Source organism: Ovis canadensis, chromosome 8, assembly GCF_042477335.2.
Source record: "Ovis canadensis isolate MfBH-ARS-UI-01 breed Bighorn chromosome 8, ARS-UI_OviCan_v2, whole genome shotgun sequence".
In the NCBI taxonomy this organism is placed as follows: domain Eukaryota; kingdom Metazoa; phylum Chordata; class Mammalia; order Artiodactyla; family Bovidae; genus Ovis; species Ovis canadensis.
In genome coordinates, this window is record NC_091252.1 from 20,178,143 (window position 1) to 20,196,365 (window position 18,223).

General features: G+C 43.1%; 1 protein-coding gene and 1 long non-coding RNA gene across 6 annotated transcripts in view; one reads left to right on the top strand and one right to left on the bottom strand.

The window, feature by feature from the left end:
- LOC138445214 (uncharacterized) overlaps positions 1-18,223 on the bottom strand; it is an 86,869-nt gene that overhangs the window by 39,720 nt on the left and 28,926 nt on the right. For all 3 annotated transcript variants that reach the window (XR_011258756.1, XR_011258755.1, XR_011258757.1), the window contains exon 2: positions 7,791-7,934. This is a non-coding gene — a long non-coding RNA (uncharacterized lncRNA). The remainder of the gene's footprint in view (positions 1-7,790; positions 7,935-18,223) is intronic.
- On the top strand, positions 221-4,729 carry TPBG (trophoblast glycoprotein). Of its 3 annotated transcripts, none has more exons than XM_069598968.1 (3): positions 1,526-1,721; positions 1,981-2,081; positions 2,429-4,729. In XM_069598968.1, exon 3 carries the CDS (start codon positions 2,779-2,781, stop codon positions 4,039-4,041), a length of 1,263 nt encoding a protein of 420 aa, XP_069455069.1. In that variant the 5' UTR covers positions 1,526-1,721; positions 1,981-2,081; positions 2,429-2,778; the 3' UTR covers positions 4,042-4,729. The 3 variants fall into 3 exon arrangements, with proteins under 3 accessions (XP_069455068.1, XP_069455069.1, XP_069455070.1); XM_069598969.1 differs by having other exon boundaries at positions 1,631-1,721; positions 1,981-2,053; XM_069598967.1 differs by lacking the exon at positions 1,981-2,081 and having other exon boundaries at positions 221-1,721.

Here is an 18,223-nt window from a genome sequence, read left to right on the forward strand (position 1 = left end):
TTAGAATCTTCTTACTCTCCTCAATACAGCAGAACCAGAATACCAAGGCAGAGCATTAGTATTTTTTTCCCATGAATAACTAATTTTGTTTAAAAATTATCATACAGTAAAACTGATTCAGTGTGCAAGGTTCTGTAAATTTTAACGCATATCTAGACTTATGTAACCACCACCACCATCAGGATACAGAACATGACTCCAGCTTTTGAGATTCTTTTTTTGAAAATGTTTCACATTCGTATTACAAAGCACTTTTAAAAACACGAAAAAGATTTAGATAAAAGTGCTGAGGATGCAAATGAACAAAACTGGCTTTTTGCACAATTCTTTTGCAGTCTTCATGCCCTCTAGGTATCACCTGGGCCCTTCTTGCTGTTGGCGGTGCAGTCTATTTCTTCCCACGAAAGTAATCAAGAAGTGACTTGACAATTGGGACCTTTCCTTCACACTAAAGGCAGGCCCATGCCATAGGTACAAACTTCAGCATTCCTTATTGGATCCTTTTTATATTACCAGATCTTATTTTTTTGCAACTGTTTTCTCTAATTGCCATTTTCTCTCTAAAATGAAGAACCTTGAATAACCAGCACTTTCTCACTCTTTTAGGGATATTATTTTTTCGGGACAAAAGAGACAGACACTCATTGAGAGAACAAGAATAGAGCTTTCAGGACCCCAAACCTCTCCGGGGTAACAAATCCTGTCTGTAATCAATCATTCCCTGTCTCCTGCCCCAATCCTAGCCTCTCTGCTCCTTGCCTACCGGGCGCATCCTGCAGCGTCAGACTTGGGTTACCAAACTTCTATTCTCCCTGGCGGCCTCCCACCCCCTACCCTGCGAACTCTCCCAGCTAACTGACTTGCGCTGACACACGGCTGCCACGTCTGGGGAGGGGGGCGGGTCCGCTTTCCGGTGACTCACGTCCTCGCTATTTGTCTTTTGTTTCTAGGACGGTTTGGCGGCCGTTTTCTTCCCTCTGCTTTTAATTTGGGAAGCAGGAAAACTAATGAATCAAGAGTGAATCGCTTCTCCACCCATCGTCTCCCCCGCCCTTCTTCTTCAAGTTGGCTCTCTTCCCTTCACAAGTTCTGTAACTATCTGAGAAGTGCGGGGGTGACGGGGGCGGGACAGGTGGGGACGGATTAATTACACCTAAATCCGAAGTTGGCAGTCTAAAGCATCACTTGGCTGGGGAGCCTTTCCGAAACTCCCTTGCAGGCAGCTGGGCGTTTTCCTGCTGCCGCTGTACATTTGCAGCTCATTTCTTGACGCTCCTGCTCTGTTATGCCTCTATCTACCTGGTTACCGCTTTAAGTGCCCAGATCAGGGCGAATTTCACGAGATGCACGAGAGGTTTTGTTTCAGTCCAAGGTAAAACCCAGTATGCAAAATGAGGAACCACCAAAGGATCCCAGGGAAAGGGGGAGAAAAAGGGATTCCCTCACCTTTTCCGGCACATTCCTTGTCAATTTCCACCAGGAGGAGGCGCGCGGTCTAGATCCCCCCTCGCCTCCTTCCTTACATCCCCCTACCGAGCGCAGCTCAGGCTCGCCGCGCAGCCCTGGCCCTCCGCACCTCCCCTCCCCGCCCCCAGGGTTGGTTTTTCCCAGCTGCGGAGGTTGGGCCAGGGGCTGGGGTGCGAGGAGAATCGGCGCCTGCAGCGCTGAACGGGCAAGTCGCTGCGACTCTGGTGAGACTGGGAGTTATCTCGAGTGCGGAGGTGAGCGCCGGGGAGTAAGCGGAGAAGGCGAGAGCCTAGGGGGCGGAGGAGGAAATAGGGGCCTGGGGGGCGGCTCCGGGGCCCCTCCCCATCCTCAGGCAGGAGACTAGCGCCGGTCCGGGGGGTCCCACCGCCGCTTGGTTTGCGGCCTCCCCCACGCCTCCCTTTTGGAGATGACTTGAACGCCCTCGGGTCTAATGGGGCTGGCTGGGGCGCGGGCTGGGGGCGCCAGCCGAGTGCTTTCCACTTAATCCTTCAGGGTCCTGAAAGACATCAAAAGACTCCTGTAACCTGAAACTTCCATCTCGTCCTAACCTGGACCTGGAGGAGAGGTCCGGGCGGGGGCGGACACCCCGGAAGGCAGGTCGTCCGCGGAGGCGGTGGGGGGAAGGAGCTGGGAAGGAGAAGTTTTAGTCGGGAGGCGCTGGGAATTAAGCAAGAAGTTTAGACGCGGGGGATGAGTCTGATCGGGGAAAGGAGGAGGGCGGGAGCTGGGAAGGGTATATATAGTGAGGGCTCGGGACGCTGCAACACTGTGCTTCGCCCCTCGGGTCGCCTGCCCCTCGCCCGGGAGGCGAGGCCCGGACGGGCTTTCGGAGGGAGGTCTCGGGTACCCGGTGGGGTCGGCTTGGCTCGCGGCGGCGATTCCTGCCCTCGGGGAGCCGCGGGCGCCACCACGCCTCACGCTTGTCTCCCGCTTGTCCCAGGTCGCGCAGCGGATCCTGCGGGAGGCGCCAACAAAAGAGGCGGGAGGTGCCACCCGGGGGCGGCGGCCGCAAAGAGAGCGGGAGGAGGAGCGCGGAGCCGAGCGTCCCGACCCGCCGTGCGTACCTTCTGGAGGGAAGGGGCGGGGGACTCGGCCCCGGGAGGGGGACGCCCGGTGGCCAGGGGGTTGGCCAAGTTCCGGCGGCGGCGTTGGCGGCGGCCCTCCTCCGCTCCCACGAGAGGAAAGTTTTCTCCAGAAGCTTCCGGCCGGCCCGCGCCCTTCGGAGCCCCGTCTCCCGAACCTTCGGAGCGGGCGGCGTCCCAGCCCGGCTCCGGGGACACCCGAGCCGCGATGCCTGGGGGGTGCTCCCGGGGCCCCGCCGCCGGGGACGGGCGGCTGCGGCTGGCGCGGCTGGCGCTGGTCCTCCTGGGCTGGGTCTCCTCGACCTCCCTCCCCTCGTCGGCGTCCTCCTCCACCTCCTCGGCGTCGCTCCCGGCGCCCGCGGCGTCCGGGCAGCCCGCGCTGCCGGGCCGATGCCCAGCGCCGTGTGAGTGCTCCGAGGCCGCGCGCACCGTCAAGTGCGTGAACCGCAACCTGACCGAGGTGCCGGCCGACCTGCCCCCCTACGTGCGCAACCTCTTCCTCACGGGCAACCAACTGGCAGTGCTGCCCGCCGGCGCCTTCGCCCGCCGGCCGCCGCTGGCGGACCTGGCCGCGCTCAACCTCAGCGGCAACCGCCTGAAGGAGGTGGACGCCGGCGCCTTCGAGCACCTGCCCGGCCTGCGCCAGCTTGACCTCAGCCACAACCCGCTGGCCGACCTCAGCCCCTTCGCCTTCTCGGGCAGCAACGCCAGCGTCGTGGCCCCCAGCCCCCTGGCGGAGCTCATCTTGAACCGCCTCGAGCTCCCCGCGGCCGAGCGGCAGAACCTGAGCCTGGAGGGGATGGTGGCGGCGGCCCTGCGAGCTGGCCACGCGCTGCGGGGGCTCCGCCGCCTGGAGCTGGCCAGCAACCAGCTCCTCTACCTGCCCCGCGACGTCCTGGCCCATCTGCCCGGTCTCCGGCACCTGGACCTGCGCAACAACTCTCTGGTGGGCCTGACCCACGTGTCCTTCCGGAACCTGACGCACCTCGAAAGCCTGCACCTGGAGGACAACGCCCTCAAGGTCCTGCGCAACGGCACCCTGGCCGAGCTGCAAAGCCTGCCCCACGTCCGGGTCTTCCTGGACGACAATCCCTGGGTCTGTGACTGCCACATGGTGGACATGGTGGCCTGGCTCAAGGAGACCGAGGTAGTGCAGGGCAAAGGCAGGCTCACCTGTGCGTTCCCGGAGAAAATGAGGCATCGAGTCCTCTTGGAACTCAACAGCTCCGACCTGGACTGTGACCCTATCCTCCCGCCATCCCTGCAGACGTCCTATGTGTTCCTGGGTATTGTTTTAGCCCTGATAGGCGCCATCTTCCTCCTGGTTCTGTATTTGAACCGTAAAGGGATAAAGAAGTGGATGCATAACATCAGAGATGCCTGTAGGGATCACATGGAAGGGTATCATTACAGATACGAAATCAATGCGGACCCCAGGTTAACAAACCTCAGCTCGAATTCGGATGTCTGAGAAGCGCGTGAGGACAGAACCAGGACAACTCTGCATGAGATGTAGACTTCAGCTTTATCCCGTCCTAGGCTTGCTTCACCTCCACCCTCCACTGTAGCCGCCAGTGACCTTGACTGAAAGCAGCGAAGGGAATTTCTCCCTTCTGTAAAGTTTCTTGGTGTGTTCTGTTACTGTGGGACGATGAACAACTGTGCATAGTGTTTTATCCTCTTCCTTCTTGGAACTCAACATGTGTGGAGGGATGTTTTCAAGTTTCAGCATGAACATGGCCTCCTGGCTGTTTTTCTCTTAGTACAGTTCAAGGTGTAGCAAATGTACTCTCACTGATAGCATTCAACAAAAGCTGCCTCAACTTTTTTGAGAAAAAGACTTATTTCATAAATATCAGTTTTATTCTCATGTACCGAAATCGTGGAGAGAATGATTGCATTTCATAAACTGCCTGCAGACCTTAGCAAGCTCTTCAGAGTAACTCCATAGTCCACAGGAGCCCCTGCATTCGAGAGCATGCTTACATTTTACTGTTCTGCATATTTCAAAAAATAACTTGCAACTTCAGATAACTTCTTGACAAGTTACTTTTTTGATTGCAGTTTATATGAAACTATGCTGAAGTTTTTTTATAAACTGCATCGAGAGCCAACAAACTAAATTGTTAAAAAAAATTCAATAAAGATTCTTAAAAGAATTACAGCTGTGTTCAAGTTTGCTATTTGAAAAATGGATTAGGGGCAGTGATACTGAATGGTTTTGGTTCTGCTGATAATTAAGCTGTTAGTTATAGCTGAGAATGAAACAGGAGCAGTGTTTTATACAGATAGGCTTTGGAGATAGATTTGAGATGGTGGATCCTTTCACGATTTACATAGAGAAGTTGAATATTCATGTGAAAGTTAATGCTATTCATTAAACAGTTTTGTAAAAGCATTACAAAGTTGGTAAGAAGGAAGATTTCTGTAAGACAAACAGTTCACATTTTGGGGTTTTTCCTAGGCTGATTAAGTTAGGACAGAACAAAATTAGTTACATAATAAAACCCTCCATAGAAAATTGTTCTGTGGATTTTTAGAGCAGAGTGTGAAACAAATATAACGCAAATAAATGTATGAAAGTGAAGTGTCTTAAGACAATATTCTAAAATAAAAGATTTAAAAATGTAAATAAATTCCTGATATCATAATGTAAATTGGAACTTAGATTTTCCTGAGAATATATTTTTTTTAATGCATAGAATGGAACATACAGGGTTGATGGTTTGATTATCAGAGACCCTGCTAATGTGCTTAAAAAATTGTCATGGTATGATATGAATTTGAGGAAATAACCAGAGCTAACTGTTTATAAACAAGTGTCTCAATCAGTTTCTTATGTTCAATTCAGTATTTAAGCATTTGGGGACATTTTGCTAAGCTAAATTCAGTGTTAGCATATACACCTTTATGAAGAATGAATCACATTTAACGATAAATAAAAGCAATTGGTTAATGAAGTGGTATTGTCAATGATAGGCAAGAATTTCTTTTTTTTTCAGTTTATCATTTGCCAATTAAGCTTAAGAGTAAATTCCATTAATCTCTAACCTCTTATATACAGTGATCTTAATTTAGCTATTATTATTTAATTTAAAGTGTAGGTAAATTTGTATCAGTAAGTCTTAGGGCCCTTCTTTCCCTTTAAAATGATTATGTTCTAGAGAGTTTTATATTTGAAATAAAATGTTTCCATATTTTTATAAATGAAATAGGATTAGGTACTACTTTAGTTGTAGAAATGTTTTTTTAGAATAGAATAGAAACATTTTCCCTCTTTGAGTTAAAGTCAGAAGTTTTCAAAATAGAGCTAAAAATATCTGAATTTGTTGCTTGTTTAGACAGATATGATATTTTAATTTTAACTTATATTAAGTTTTCTAAGGCTCATTTTATGAAATAGTATTCATTATTTTGGGGTTATACTTTAGATCCTATAATTACCTAAAAAAAGGTTAAATATATGGTACTTAATATTCCATTAAACATTTTAAATGTTCACCAGGAATTCATAAACTGGCCAGCTGCCATTATTTCCTAAGGATGATGCCAAATTACCAAAAATATCTAATAAATAAAAGCACACCATCTTAGGAATAAACTGCCAATGGACTTTCATTGGTAAGTTTGCTGATATTGTACAAAACAACAAATTGTAATATTTATAGAGTCTCTGTTCAGAAGAATTATTTCATCATGTGAAAGTCTAACAGTTAAAACTGACCTTTAAGATCCAGGAAAGCAGTAGATAGGTTAGTCTAGATTTTCTCATCATCAACTCACTGAAGCAGAATCTGTGGTACAGTGAAGCTGAGTTTTTAGCCTGTTAAGTGATGGCTTTTTTGAAGTTTGATTTCTTGCTTCTTCCTTTGTATATACTTCCCAATTTAATATCATATCACTGCTTACTATTCCCCAATACATGGTGATACACATTCTTAAGGTAAAAAATGTTACTGTTTGAAAACAATTCTATTGTATGGTTATAATACTCTAAGTCTATAAGCTTGTAGGGCTTCTCTGGTAGTGCAGCTGGTAAAGAATCTGCCTGCAGTGTGGAAGATCTGGGTTCGATCGCTGGGTTGGGAAGATCCCCTGGAGAAGGAAATGGCAACCCACTCCAGTAATCTTGCCTGGACAATCCCATGGACAGAGGAGCCTGGCGGGCTACAGTCCACGGGATCGCAAAGAGCCAGACACAACTGAGCCGCTAAGCACAGCACAGCGTAAGTTTCTAACGCATTCTGAATTCCTTGGCAGATAAGTGCTGCAGAAATTCAGTAAGGATAACTGAATAGGCAAAAAGAAAATGACAGTATTGTCACTTGAAGTGTACTTGTTTTAAACACTGTTTCTTGGTATCATTATGCATTATCAATCCTAGAAACCTACAAGTAATCCATTTTTGAAATTTATTTTGCTTGGTGATACATTCTGTTACTCAGCAAAGGTTTCAGCAGAAAACACCCTTTTTTCTTTGCCAGTTTCATTTGAGGAAAGTTAGAAAAATACTTAAAAATGTAAGCACTTGATAAATCCCTCAATTTAAAAGGTTATTAAAATGTCCAATAAATTTCAATTTAAAGTGGCAAGAATTTAGGCTAATACACCTTGACCCTGAATTGTAACTCCCCCCTTCCAATGGACTAATTCAGTTTGCAACATTAATACATGTATCATCAATTTTGCTTCCCCATGTGATTTAATAGTGACCCACTAGGCACATTTATACCTTACAACTGATAGGTTTTTCTTACAAAGTGAGGAGTCTTTGAAGCACATTAAATAAAAAATTTAAAGACAGACGAGCTGCTTAAATTGAAAGACTGATAGTAGATAAGATTTTTCCCCCCTAGAGATAGAGAAAAGATTGGTTGAAATAAATGGTAAATCCTTTAAAATTACCTTAATTGGGAGCAAATGTGGATTATGGTCACCTCAATATAGAATCAGAAATAAGTTACAGCTTTGTTTTCTGTCTTAACTAAAGTGGGTAGGGAAAAAAAAAGACGATCCCAAATGAACTGTCATTGTTTCCTTAGGGATTCTGTCATTCATTTCAGTTGCCAACTCTTTGTGACCCCATGGACTGCAGTACACCAGGCTTCCCTGTCCATCACCAACTCCGGAGTTTGCACAAACTCATGTCTGTCGAGTCGGTGATGCCATCCAACCATCTCATCATCTTAGACTTGTGTTCCAAATGTGGGGCTTACTTACTTGAGGACATCAGAGGCTTTGCAGCTCTAGTTTGGGAAGCTTTGCTATCATCTGTGCTGGTTTGCAAGGTTAAAACCAGTTTGGTCCGTGCTTTCTTCCTGCTCCAAAATCCATTCGGTCATCCATCCTTCAGAGAGCAGCACCCTAAAGTGAAGAGAGACATTTTTCAGATGAGATTCAAGTTTCACTTTTACACTTGTGCAAGGATTTTTCATAGTAAAGGAGAGGGAAGAAGGAAATGAGACTTCTAGATTGTATATGGAAAAGACCTCGATGATGTCCTTTTTAAATCTTTCAGTAACTCTGCAGTGCTGTGCTTGAAATAGTTTAAGAAAATATATTCTGTATTGTCCAGGTGATCCTGTGTTTTAGAAGGAGAAAAACAGCTCCTTGAGGGTGTTTTGTACAGATATGTTTCATTCCTAGAAATGTTCGATTAAAAACACAGGCTGGTTTTATGTTGTGTTTTACCTTTTTTTTTTTTTAGTTTAAAATTTATTTTTTATTGAAGGATAATTACTTTAAGAATTTTGTTGTTTTCTGTCAGACCTCAACATGAATCAGCCATAGGTATACACGTATGCCCTCTCTTTTGAACCTTGCTTCCATCCCCCTCCCCATCCCACTCCTCTAGGTTGACACAAAGCCCCTGTTTGAGTTTCCTAAGACATACAGCAAATTGGCTATCTATTTTACATATGGTAATATAAGTTTCCATGTTACTCTCTCTTGCCTTAAAAGAGGTCATCTCTTACCTTAAAACATTTCTGCAGCTCTAACTTTGCCATGAGTTAAACAAAAAAATCTAGATTTAAAAATATTTAGTATATAATTTATGTATTTTTAACAAGAATCAGAATTCTCACTATTTTAAAACTGGATGGGCTCTTAAATGTGTCAAGCCCAGATTCTCATTCTACCCTACAAATGAAAATCTTAATAGTGGTGACCTGTTGTTATACAGCAACAACCAGGACTAGGTCTTAGGTTCCATCCTCCCCTTCCAGTCCTTTTATGACCACATGATGGTATTGTTAATTACCTACCTTGAGACCTTTGAAATCCTCATGTCTAATTTTCAAAAAGGCAATTGATGTGAATTTGTTTTATTGTTTTTGCTTTGCACTCAAACATGCACTATATTTGTTTAAATTTAACTTCCAGTGTGTTAAAAAAAAAAATGAATTTCAGACCCCTATTGTTGTTGTTCATTGGCTCAGTCATGTCCAGCTCTTTGAGCCCCCGTGGACTGCAGCATGCCAGGCATTCCTGTCCTTCACCATCTCCCAGAACTTGCTCAAATTCATGTCCATTGAGTCAATGATGCCATCCAACCATCTCTTCCTCTGTCATCCCCTTCTCCTGCCTTCAGTCTTTTCCAGAATCAGGGTCTTTACTGATGAGTCAGCTCTTTGGATCAGGTGGCCAAAGTAGTAGAGCTTCAGCTTCACCATCAGTCTTTACAGTGAATATTCAGGGTTGATTTCCTTTAGGATTGAGACTCCAAAGGACTCTCAAGAGTCTTCTCCAACATCACAGTTCAAAAGCATCAGTTCTTTGGTACTCAGCCTTCTTTATGGTCCAACTCTCACATCCATACATGACTACGAGAAAATCCATAGCTTTAACTATACAGACCTTTGCTGGCAAAGTGACATCTCTGCCTTTTAACACACTATCTAGGCTAGTCATAGCTTTCCTTCCAAGGAGCAAGCTCGTTTAATTTCATGGCAGCAGTTACCATCCTCAGCAATTTTGGAGGCCAAGAAGATAAAATTAATCACTGCTTCTACTTTTCTCCCATCTATTTGCCATGAAGTGATGGGACTGGGTGCTGTGATCGTAGTTTTTTGAATGTTGAGTTTTAGGCCAGGTTTTTCACTCTCTTCTTTCACTTTCAAGAGACTCTTTAGTTCCTTTTCGCTTTCTGCCATAAGGGTGCATGCATATCTGAGACTATTGATATTTCTCCTGCCAATCTTGATTCTGGCCTGTGCTTCATCCAGCCCGGCATTTCGCATGATGTACTCTGCATAGAAGTTAAATAAGCAGGGTGACAGTACACAGCCTTGACGTACCCCTTTCCCAATTTTGAACCAGTCTGTTGTTCCATGTCCAGTTCTGTTGCTTCTTGACCTGCATACAGATTTCTTAGGAGGCAGGTAAGGTGATCTGGTATTCCCGTTTTTTGAAGAATTTTCCACCGTTTGTTGTGATCCACACAGTCAAAGGCTTTAGCATAGTCAATGAAGCAGATGGTTTTCTGGAATTCTCTTGCTTTTTTTTAATGATCCAGAGGATGTTGACAATTTGATCTCTAGTTCCTCTGCCTTTTCTAAATCCAGCCTGAACATCTGGAAGTTCTCGGTTCACATACTGTTGAAGCCTTAGCTTGGAGAATTTTGAACATTACTTTGCTAGCATGTTAGATGAGTACAATTGTGTGGTAGTTTGAGCATTCTTTGGCATTGCCTTTCTTTGGGATTGGAATGAAAACTGACCTCTTCCAGTCCTGTGGCCACACTGAGTTTTCCAAATTGGCTGGTATATTGAGTGCAGCACTTTCACAGCATCATCTTTTAGGATTTGAAATAGCTGAGCTGAAGTTTCATCACCTTCACCAGCTTTGTTCATAGTGATGCTTTCTAAGGCCCACTTGACTTCTCACTCCAGGATGTCTGGTTCTATGTGAGTGATGACATTATTGTGGTTATCTGGGCCATTAAGCTCTCTTTTATATAGTTTGTCTATGTATTCTTGCCACCTCTTCTTAATATCTTTTGCTTCTGTTAGGTCCATACTGTTTCTGTCCTGTATTTTGCCCATTTTTGCATAAAATGTTCCCTTGGTATCTCTAATTTTCTTGAAGAGATCTCTAGTCTTTCCCATTCTATTGTTTTCCTCTATTTCTTTGCATTGATCACTAAGGAAGGCTTTCTTATTTCTCCTTGCTGTTCTTTGGAACTCTGTATTCAGATGGGTATATCTTTACTTTTCTCCTTTGCCTTTCATGTCTCTTCTTTTCTCAGCTATTTGTAAGGCCTCCTCAGACAACCATTTTGCCTTTTTTGCATTTCTGTTTCTGTGGGATGGTTTTGGTCGTCGCTTCCTGTACAATGTCACAAATGGTTCTTCAAGCACTCTATCAGATCTAATCCCTTGAATCTATTTGTCACTTCTACTGTATAATCATAAGGGATTTGATTCCAGTCCCCTGTGATGAAAAAGACATTCAGACCCCTGAGTATGCTTAAATATGTTTGAAATAATTTGGTCACAGGAAATCTTATTACTGTAAAGCTCCTCTGAGCTCATATGAGTCCATCATATAATAGGAAGTATTTCAGAAATTTAATGGTGGTATTTCTTGGGAAGTGAAAAAGAAAACTCTGGAAAGCTGTACTAGCCTCTGTAATTCTATCTTAAAAGATGAGTTAGCTCAGCTGGTGAGAACAACAAATAAGACCAAGTTCAGGGCCGTGAAGTCACTCAATCACCAGGTGAGACAGCTTTGCATGCGCAGCTCTCCAGGCCCGCACCAGCTCCAGGTGCAGGCTGCCTCCCTTTCTCTGAGGACCGAGACCAAACAGGGAATCCAAATCAATGCAAATCCATCATCACCCTGGAAAACCAGTGGACTGACGGGCCAAATCCTGCCAGCCCTGCTGCTGATATGCCGAGTTCATTGTCTTTATATATACAAGACTGACCTCATGACAACCTCTATATCCGCACCTTGTAGTATCATGTCACAGATCCCAAAGACTTCCTCATCTATGTAAATTTTGAGAAAAATCTATCGTTGGTGCCTTTTAACGTGTTACATGGAAGTTCGTTAGGTTTGCTTGACTACTGAAAATGAAAACACAGTGTAAGATTTGAGATCATGATTACCATATCACAAACCTGTATGGAAATGTTGATAAAAACAGAAATGCAATTTATGTTTAGCTGACATTTTCTGATAATAGGATTTACTGCTGGTTCCCATTTGAAGGTGGTGAATATAAGGGTACATTTGCTTTTAAGGAAGCCAGAGCTTAATATATGAACAACTATAATACTTTTTGTGAAAAAGCAAATATTTGAGAATATGTTTTCCAGGGCTTGAAGATGTTACCAAGAGAGGCTTTTTTTAAAGTGGAAGTTTACAGTTCTCCACTACCCTGAACCCCTGTAGTCATTTTTGTACAACTTTGTCTCCCTTCCTCAAAGAGAACCGTGCTACGTAACATTCCACGGTGACGACTTGGCACCGCAGAGAACTGTGCTGACTGGAACGCTAGGTCGGTCAGTTAACAGATGTACCTTTCTGTGTGTGATGCAGCTTCTCTGAGTTTATGACAGTACAGCTAGTTAAATGTATTCAAGGATGACTTTACTCTTTCAGTTAGACACATTCTGTAGTTTTTATTTATTTTTTGGCTGCGCCACGCGGCATAGGAAATCTTAGTTCTCCAAGTAGGGATTAAACTCGCGCTCGCGCCCCGTGCATTGGAAGTACAGAGTCTTAACCACTGGACCACCAGCGAAATCCCTCTGTAGTTATTCTTATAGATCATAGCTATTAAACATATAAAGGACATTTTAAAATTAACTCATGCTTCTTGCAGATCATTTAAAAATACAGGGGGACAAACACCATGAATAATCCTATTACTAAGGGAAAAGCACCTTAATATCGATTAAACCACCTTCTGTTTGTATTATGTTATACCTTGTCTTTTCATTTACAATGTTATGAGCATTCCCCACTATCATTAAATACTATTTTAATAGTTTAAAGTACTATAGACAATCAGGTATTTTACACAAAGAGGATGTTTCTTGCTAGTGTTCTAATAAGCACCGTTGAACCCACCTGTGTTTCTATTATACTACATCTCCCTGTATTTTCACCTGTGTTTCTATTATAATACATCTCCCATTTTTCTCTTAAAGTAGATCCTTGAATGAGATTCACTGCAAAAGATGGCAATCTTTTTTTTTAACTCTAAAAATATTTTTGATGTCTATTTGAGAATATTAAATGTAGAATAGCACTGTTCATTGTATATTTTAAGAGTTTCATATCAGATTTCTTATAGAGTGCTGAATGATCTGTGGACAAGATTTTGAACAGATAGAAAGTTTAAACTGTTATTTAATTTGTCACTGTTTTTAATCCAAAAATGTCCGCTCTGTTAAAATATCAGAATTAGAAGATAGCTAATGAAATAACTCATTTGTATGTGTGTTTGTGCGTGTGTGTGTTGCAGGGTTGGGAGAGGTGGTATGGGATGTGGAGGAATGTCTGAGAAGTTAGTTATAAGTTAGCAAGCAGGTTTTAGAAGACAAACCTGTTTTCCTGAATTCTCTCTTTTTTGGTGATTTGTGTGTTCTTAGAATTAGATTCGTGCACATGATTTAATTGTGCTAATCTTATGGTTAAATTGCTTTAAAATTTCACTGAAGTCCTATGAACCATTTATTCGGTTCACTCATATTTATTCAGTGCTTTCTATATACCAAACGTTGTTGTATTAGAGTAAAAAATGAATTTCTGAAATAAAATTGCTTCTGATCCAGTGGAGAGGATAAATAATGATAATTGCAAACATTTTATTGGGTGCTTAGTATGAATCAGATACTAGGCAAACCCTTCACATATAAGATCTTACGCTCACTGGAAGAGAAAACAGGCTTGGAGATGCTAGGTGACTTGCCCAAGGACAACTAGGTAGCAAGAATCAGATGCGGGATTTTTTTTTTTTTTTGGTCTGTTTCCAAGACATGTGCTGTCAACGCCTGACCTTTAGGAGCAATAAGATGTGAATGACTTTGTTATAGGGCAGAATATGATAAAGCACTGCCAGCTATTTAAACCGTGTGATATGAAGTTCAAACCAGGGAGAAAGCTTATCTAATTGGAAGATTCAGAGAAATGTTCATGGAGGATTGGCAAATCCTTAAATCTTTAAGATGAACTTGAAGAAGAACCAAATGGAGACAGTGGGTAGAAGAGAAAACTCGGGTCAGAGCATAAGCAAAGGGAATGAAGGCGACTAAGGACCAAGCGTGTGCTAGGAACGATAGCATTTGAAGCATGATGTTTATCCAGGAGAAAAGTGGAAAGTGCTAGTAGAAAGATATATCTGTGCATGTGGGCATGCATGCTAACCCACCTCAGTCATGTCTGACTCTCTGCAACCCTATGGACTGTAGCCCACCAGGCTCCTCTGTCCATGGGATTTTTCCAGGCAAGAATACTCAAGTGGGTTGCCATGCCCGCCTCCAGGGGATCTTTCTGACCCAGGGATCAAACCTGCGTCTCTTATGTCTCCTGCATTGGCAGGCGGTTCTTTACCACTAGTGCCACTTGGGAAGCAGTTATGGTCAATAGTTTCCATTTAATTCGGTGGACAGTGGGGAGGTATCAGAGGTCTTTGAGCAGGGGAGTGATATGCATAGATCTGATTGTTCCCTCAGGGATGACATCCACACTGCCTCCCCAAATACGTTTGGATGATCAAGCCTGCTGACACCACAGGTGCATCAGGAGGGAACGAAAAATGTTTATTACTCTCATACGGGATTTTCTGGGAGGGCAAGGCTTGGCTGTGTTTTTCACTGTGACTAGAGGGTAGGGCCAGAGTGAGTTGGGGTTTTCACGATTTTAACTGCCCACCGGGTGCCAAAGGATGAAGCTCATAGGCCACCTTATGGGTTTGCCCCAGCGTGGGGCAGAAAGTGGAGGAGGGGATGGGCTTGAAAGCTATCAGTACTCAGACATCACAGGTGAAGTCAGACTCAATTATAAGCCACCACTAACGTTTGACTGATGATGTGCTGTGTCTCATTTAATTGATGTTGGACTTGTTTAAGAAAGCTGTTATGCCTTTCTAAAGTGTAGGGCATGTGGCCATTAGGGAGGTGGAAGTTTCACTGAATGTCTCATTCTAGAGTTTCTGGTATATGTTTTGAGAAGTGAAATGCAAGCCATGGTCATCATCAGTAATGTCTGGAACTCTGAAAGGGATAAGGAATGTTTTGAGGAGGCCTTTAATTTTGACCTTAGTATGGAAAAACCTAATGTGGGCAAACAAATTAATAAAAATCAAGCCTTGATTTTTATCTTAGGTATCTCCAGGGCAGTCAATCCCATAGTGCTTTAGCCCAAAGGTGACAGCCTTGGATAAGGAGTTGTTGCCACTGGTCAGACTAAATGGACAGATAATTGGTATTGCCTCAAGATTTTGTTAAAAACAAAACAAAACAAAACATGCACACTGAACCAATTATTGATCAAGGATTTTTCATCACTGCATGTAGTTTGGCCAGTTGTGTTAATCCTTGAGCCTCATCCTTGATGTAGGTTGACTTGGTTAGGGAGTGGATAGCAGCAGCTTGCTAGATGGCTCCATCAGGTTTTATGGTGACTTTATCATAGATAAATAAATGAATTCCTTTTTCCCAGTTCATCCTGAGTGATCTCTCTCTCTCTCTCTCTCTCTCCCCCCCGCTCCCTCCCTCTCCAGGTGGCCAGTGGCTCTCCCCACTCTTTGCACTTTGGTAACCATAGGTTTGTTTTCTGCCTATGAGTCCATTTCTGTTTCATAAATAATTTCATTTGTATGTTTTTTTTAGATTCCACATATAAGTGATATCAAATAGTACTTGTCTTTGTCTGACTTCTTCACTTATATGATGATTTCCAGGCCCATCTATGTTGCTGCAAATGGCATTATTTCCTTCTTTTTAAGGGTGAATATTCCACTGTATGTATGTACCAAATCTTCTTTATCCATTTACCAGTCAACAGACATTTAGGTTACTTTCATGTCTTGGCTGTTGTAAATAGTGCTGCATCGAGCATTGGAATGCACGTATCCATTCAAATTAAAAGTTTTCTCCAAATACATGCCCAGGAATGGGATTGCAGAATCATATGGTAGCTCCATTTTTAGTTTTCTAAGCCCTCCATACCATTCTCCATAGTAGCTGAGTCAGTTGACATTCCCAGGAACAGTGTAGGAAGGTCCTTTTTCTCCACACCCTCTCCAGAATTTTATTTGTAGATTTTTTGATGATGACCATTCTGACAGGTGTGGGTTATCTCACCTGGTGTGAGGTGGTATCTTTTTGGTTTTGATTTTCATTTCTCTAATAATTAGTGATGCTGAGCATCTTTTCACATGCTGTTGGCCATCTATATGTCTTCTTTGGAGAAATAGCTGTTTAGGTCTTATGCCCATTTTTCACTTGGGTTGTTTTAATATTGAGCTGTATGAGCTATTTGTATATTTTGCAAATTAATCCCTTGTCAGTCACATCATTTGCAAATATCTTCTCCCATTCTGTAGGTTGTCTTTTTGTTTATGGTTTCCTTTGCTGTGCAAAAGCTTTTAAGCTTAACTAGGTACCATTTGTTTTTGTTTCCATTACTCTATGAGATGGATCTAAAAAAATGTTGGTGCGATTTATGTCTCAAGAGTGTCCTGCCTGTTTTTTCCTCTAGAAGTTTTATGGAATCTGGTCTCACAGTTAGTTCTTTAATCCATTTTGAATTTATTTTTGTGTACGGTATAAGAGAATGTTCTAAATCATTCCTTTACATGTAGTTGTCCAGTGTTCCCAGTCCCCCTTATTGATGAGACTGTCTTTTTGGAGGGGCTTCCCTGCTGGCTCAGATGGTAAAGAATCTGCCTGAAATGTGGGAGATCCAGGTTTGATCCTTGGGTCAGAAAAAATCCCCTGGAAAAGGGAACAGCTACCCACTCCAGTATTCTTGCCTGAAGAATTCCATGGACAGAGGAGCCTGACGGGCTACGGTCTGTGGGGTTGCAAAGAGTCAGATGACTGAGCAGCTAACACACACACACATCTTTTTGGATGTGGATCATTTTTAAATTCTTTATTGAATCTGTTACAATATTGCTTCTGTTTTATGTTTTGTTTTTTTTTGGCCACAAGGCATGTGGGGTCTTAGCTCCACAACTAGGGATCAGACCCACACTTCCTGCACTGGAAGGTTAAGTCTTAACCACTGGATCACCAGGGAAGTCCCCCAAAGACTATCTTTTATCTCTTGTATATTCTTGCTTTGCAATAGATTAATTGACTGTGTGTGTTTATTTCTGGGCTTTCTATCCTGTTCTGTTAATCTAGGTATCTATTCGTTGTGCTGGTACCACATTGTTTTAATGAGTGTAGCTCTGTAGTATAATCTGCAGTTAGGGAGTGTGATTCGTCTGGCTCTGTTCTTTTTTCTCGCGATTCCTCTGGCTATTCAAAGGAATAGGGTCTTTTGTGTTTCATACAAATTAAAAAAAAAAATTGTTTCAGTTCTGTGAAAAATGCCATTGATAATTGGGTAGGGTTTGCATTGAATCTATAGACTGCCTGCCCTGGTGGCTTTCAGCTGGTAAAGAATCCACCTCCAGTGTGGGAGATCTGGGTTCGATACTTGGGTTGGGAAGATCCCCTGGAGGAGGGGATGGCAACCCACTCCAGTATTCTTGCCTGGAGAATCCCATGGACAGAGTAGCCTGGCAGGTTGCAGTCCATGGGGTTCCAAGAGTCAGACACGACTTAGCGATTATATTATTATTATAGACTGCCTTGGGTAGTATGGTCATTTTAACAATATTGATTCTTCCAGTCCAAGAACGTGGTACATCTTTCTATCTGTGTCATTGTCCGTTTCTTTCATCAAAATCTTACAATTTTCAAACAACAAATTTTTGCCTCCTTAGATAGATTTATTCCTAGGGGAGTACCTTGTTTGAATGTATTACAGCTGTAATTGTAACTTGGGCACCAGTATTCCGTCTTTAAAGGCCAATGGGTACATCTCAGCTGATGTTTACGTTAATTTAGAAGCAATGTTGCAGAGGCACAAAAGACAATCTGTTCTCTGTTCTAGAAATTATTTTAGTATATTTTGGATTTATGGTTGGATCTAATTGCAGAACTCTGTTTAATTTCTGATTCGTCCCCCATAACAAAGTCCCCGACACCTCTACTTGGTGGTTACTGGATATACTTTGAAGGGTTCTCTTTGGTCATATTTATGTTTCTTCCTATAGAGAGTCCAGACTCAGGTTTAGGGGCTTCCATGGTTAACTGTTGCTTTATTGGGTGAAGAGACACTGGGCTTAAGGCAGTTTTGAAATAACTCTTCAGCATGTTGGTAAATCTCTGCACTCAATAGAACCCATAGTCCTGGTTGGTCCATTTTGCAGTTATCCAAAAGAGCAATGGCATCTTTGGCCCTTAAGCTTTCTTAGCGGAGGTATAGTTGACATGCAATATTATATTAGTAGCAACTTGAATTTATATACATTACACACTTCTTACTGGTTTTCCCAGATGTGAGGCCTCAAAGGAAGAGGCGGAATTGGGGCTTGAAAGTCTCAGAGATGAAACAGCAAAGATGGAGTCAGACTCTTACC

What these genes read in the sequence shown, in the direction of transcription:
- TPBG (XM_069598967.1), top strand. Translation starts at nt 1,385, where the DNA reads ATGCAAAATGAGGAACCACCAAAGGATCCCAGGGAAAGGGGGAGAAAA. An exon ending in GAGTTATCTCGAGTGCGGAG is followed by an intron (nt 1,722 to 2,428) that starts GTGAGCGCCGGG and finishes CGCTTGTCCCAG; the next exon opens with GTCGCGCAGCGGATCCTGCG.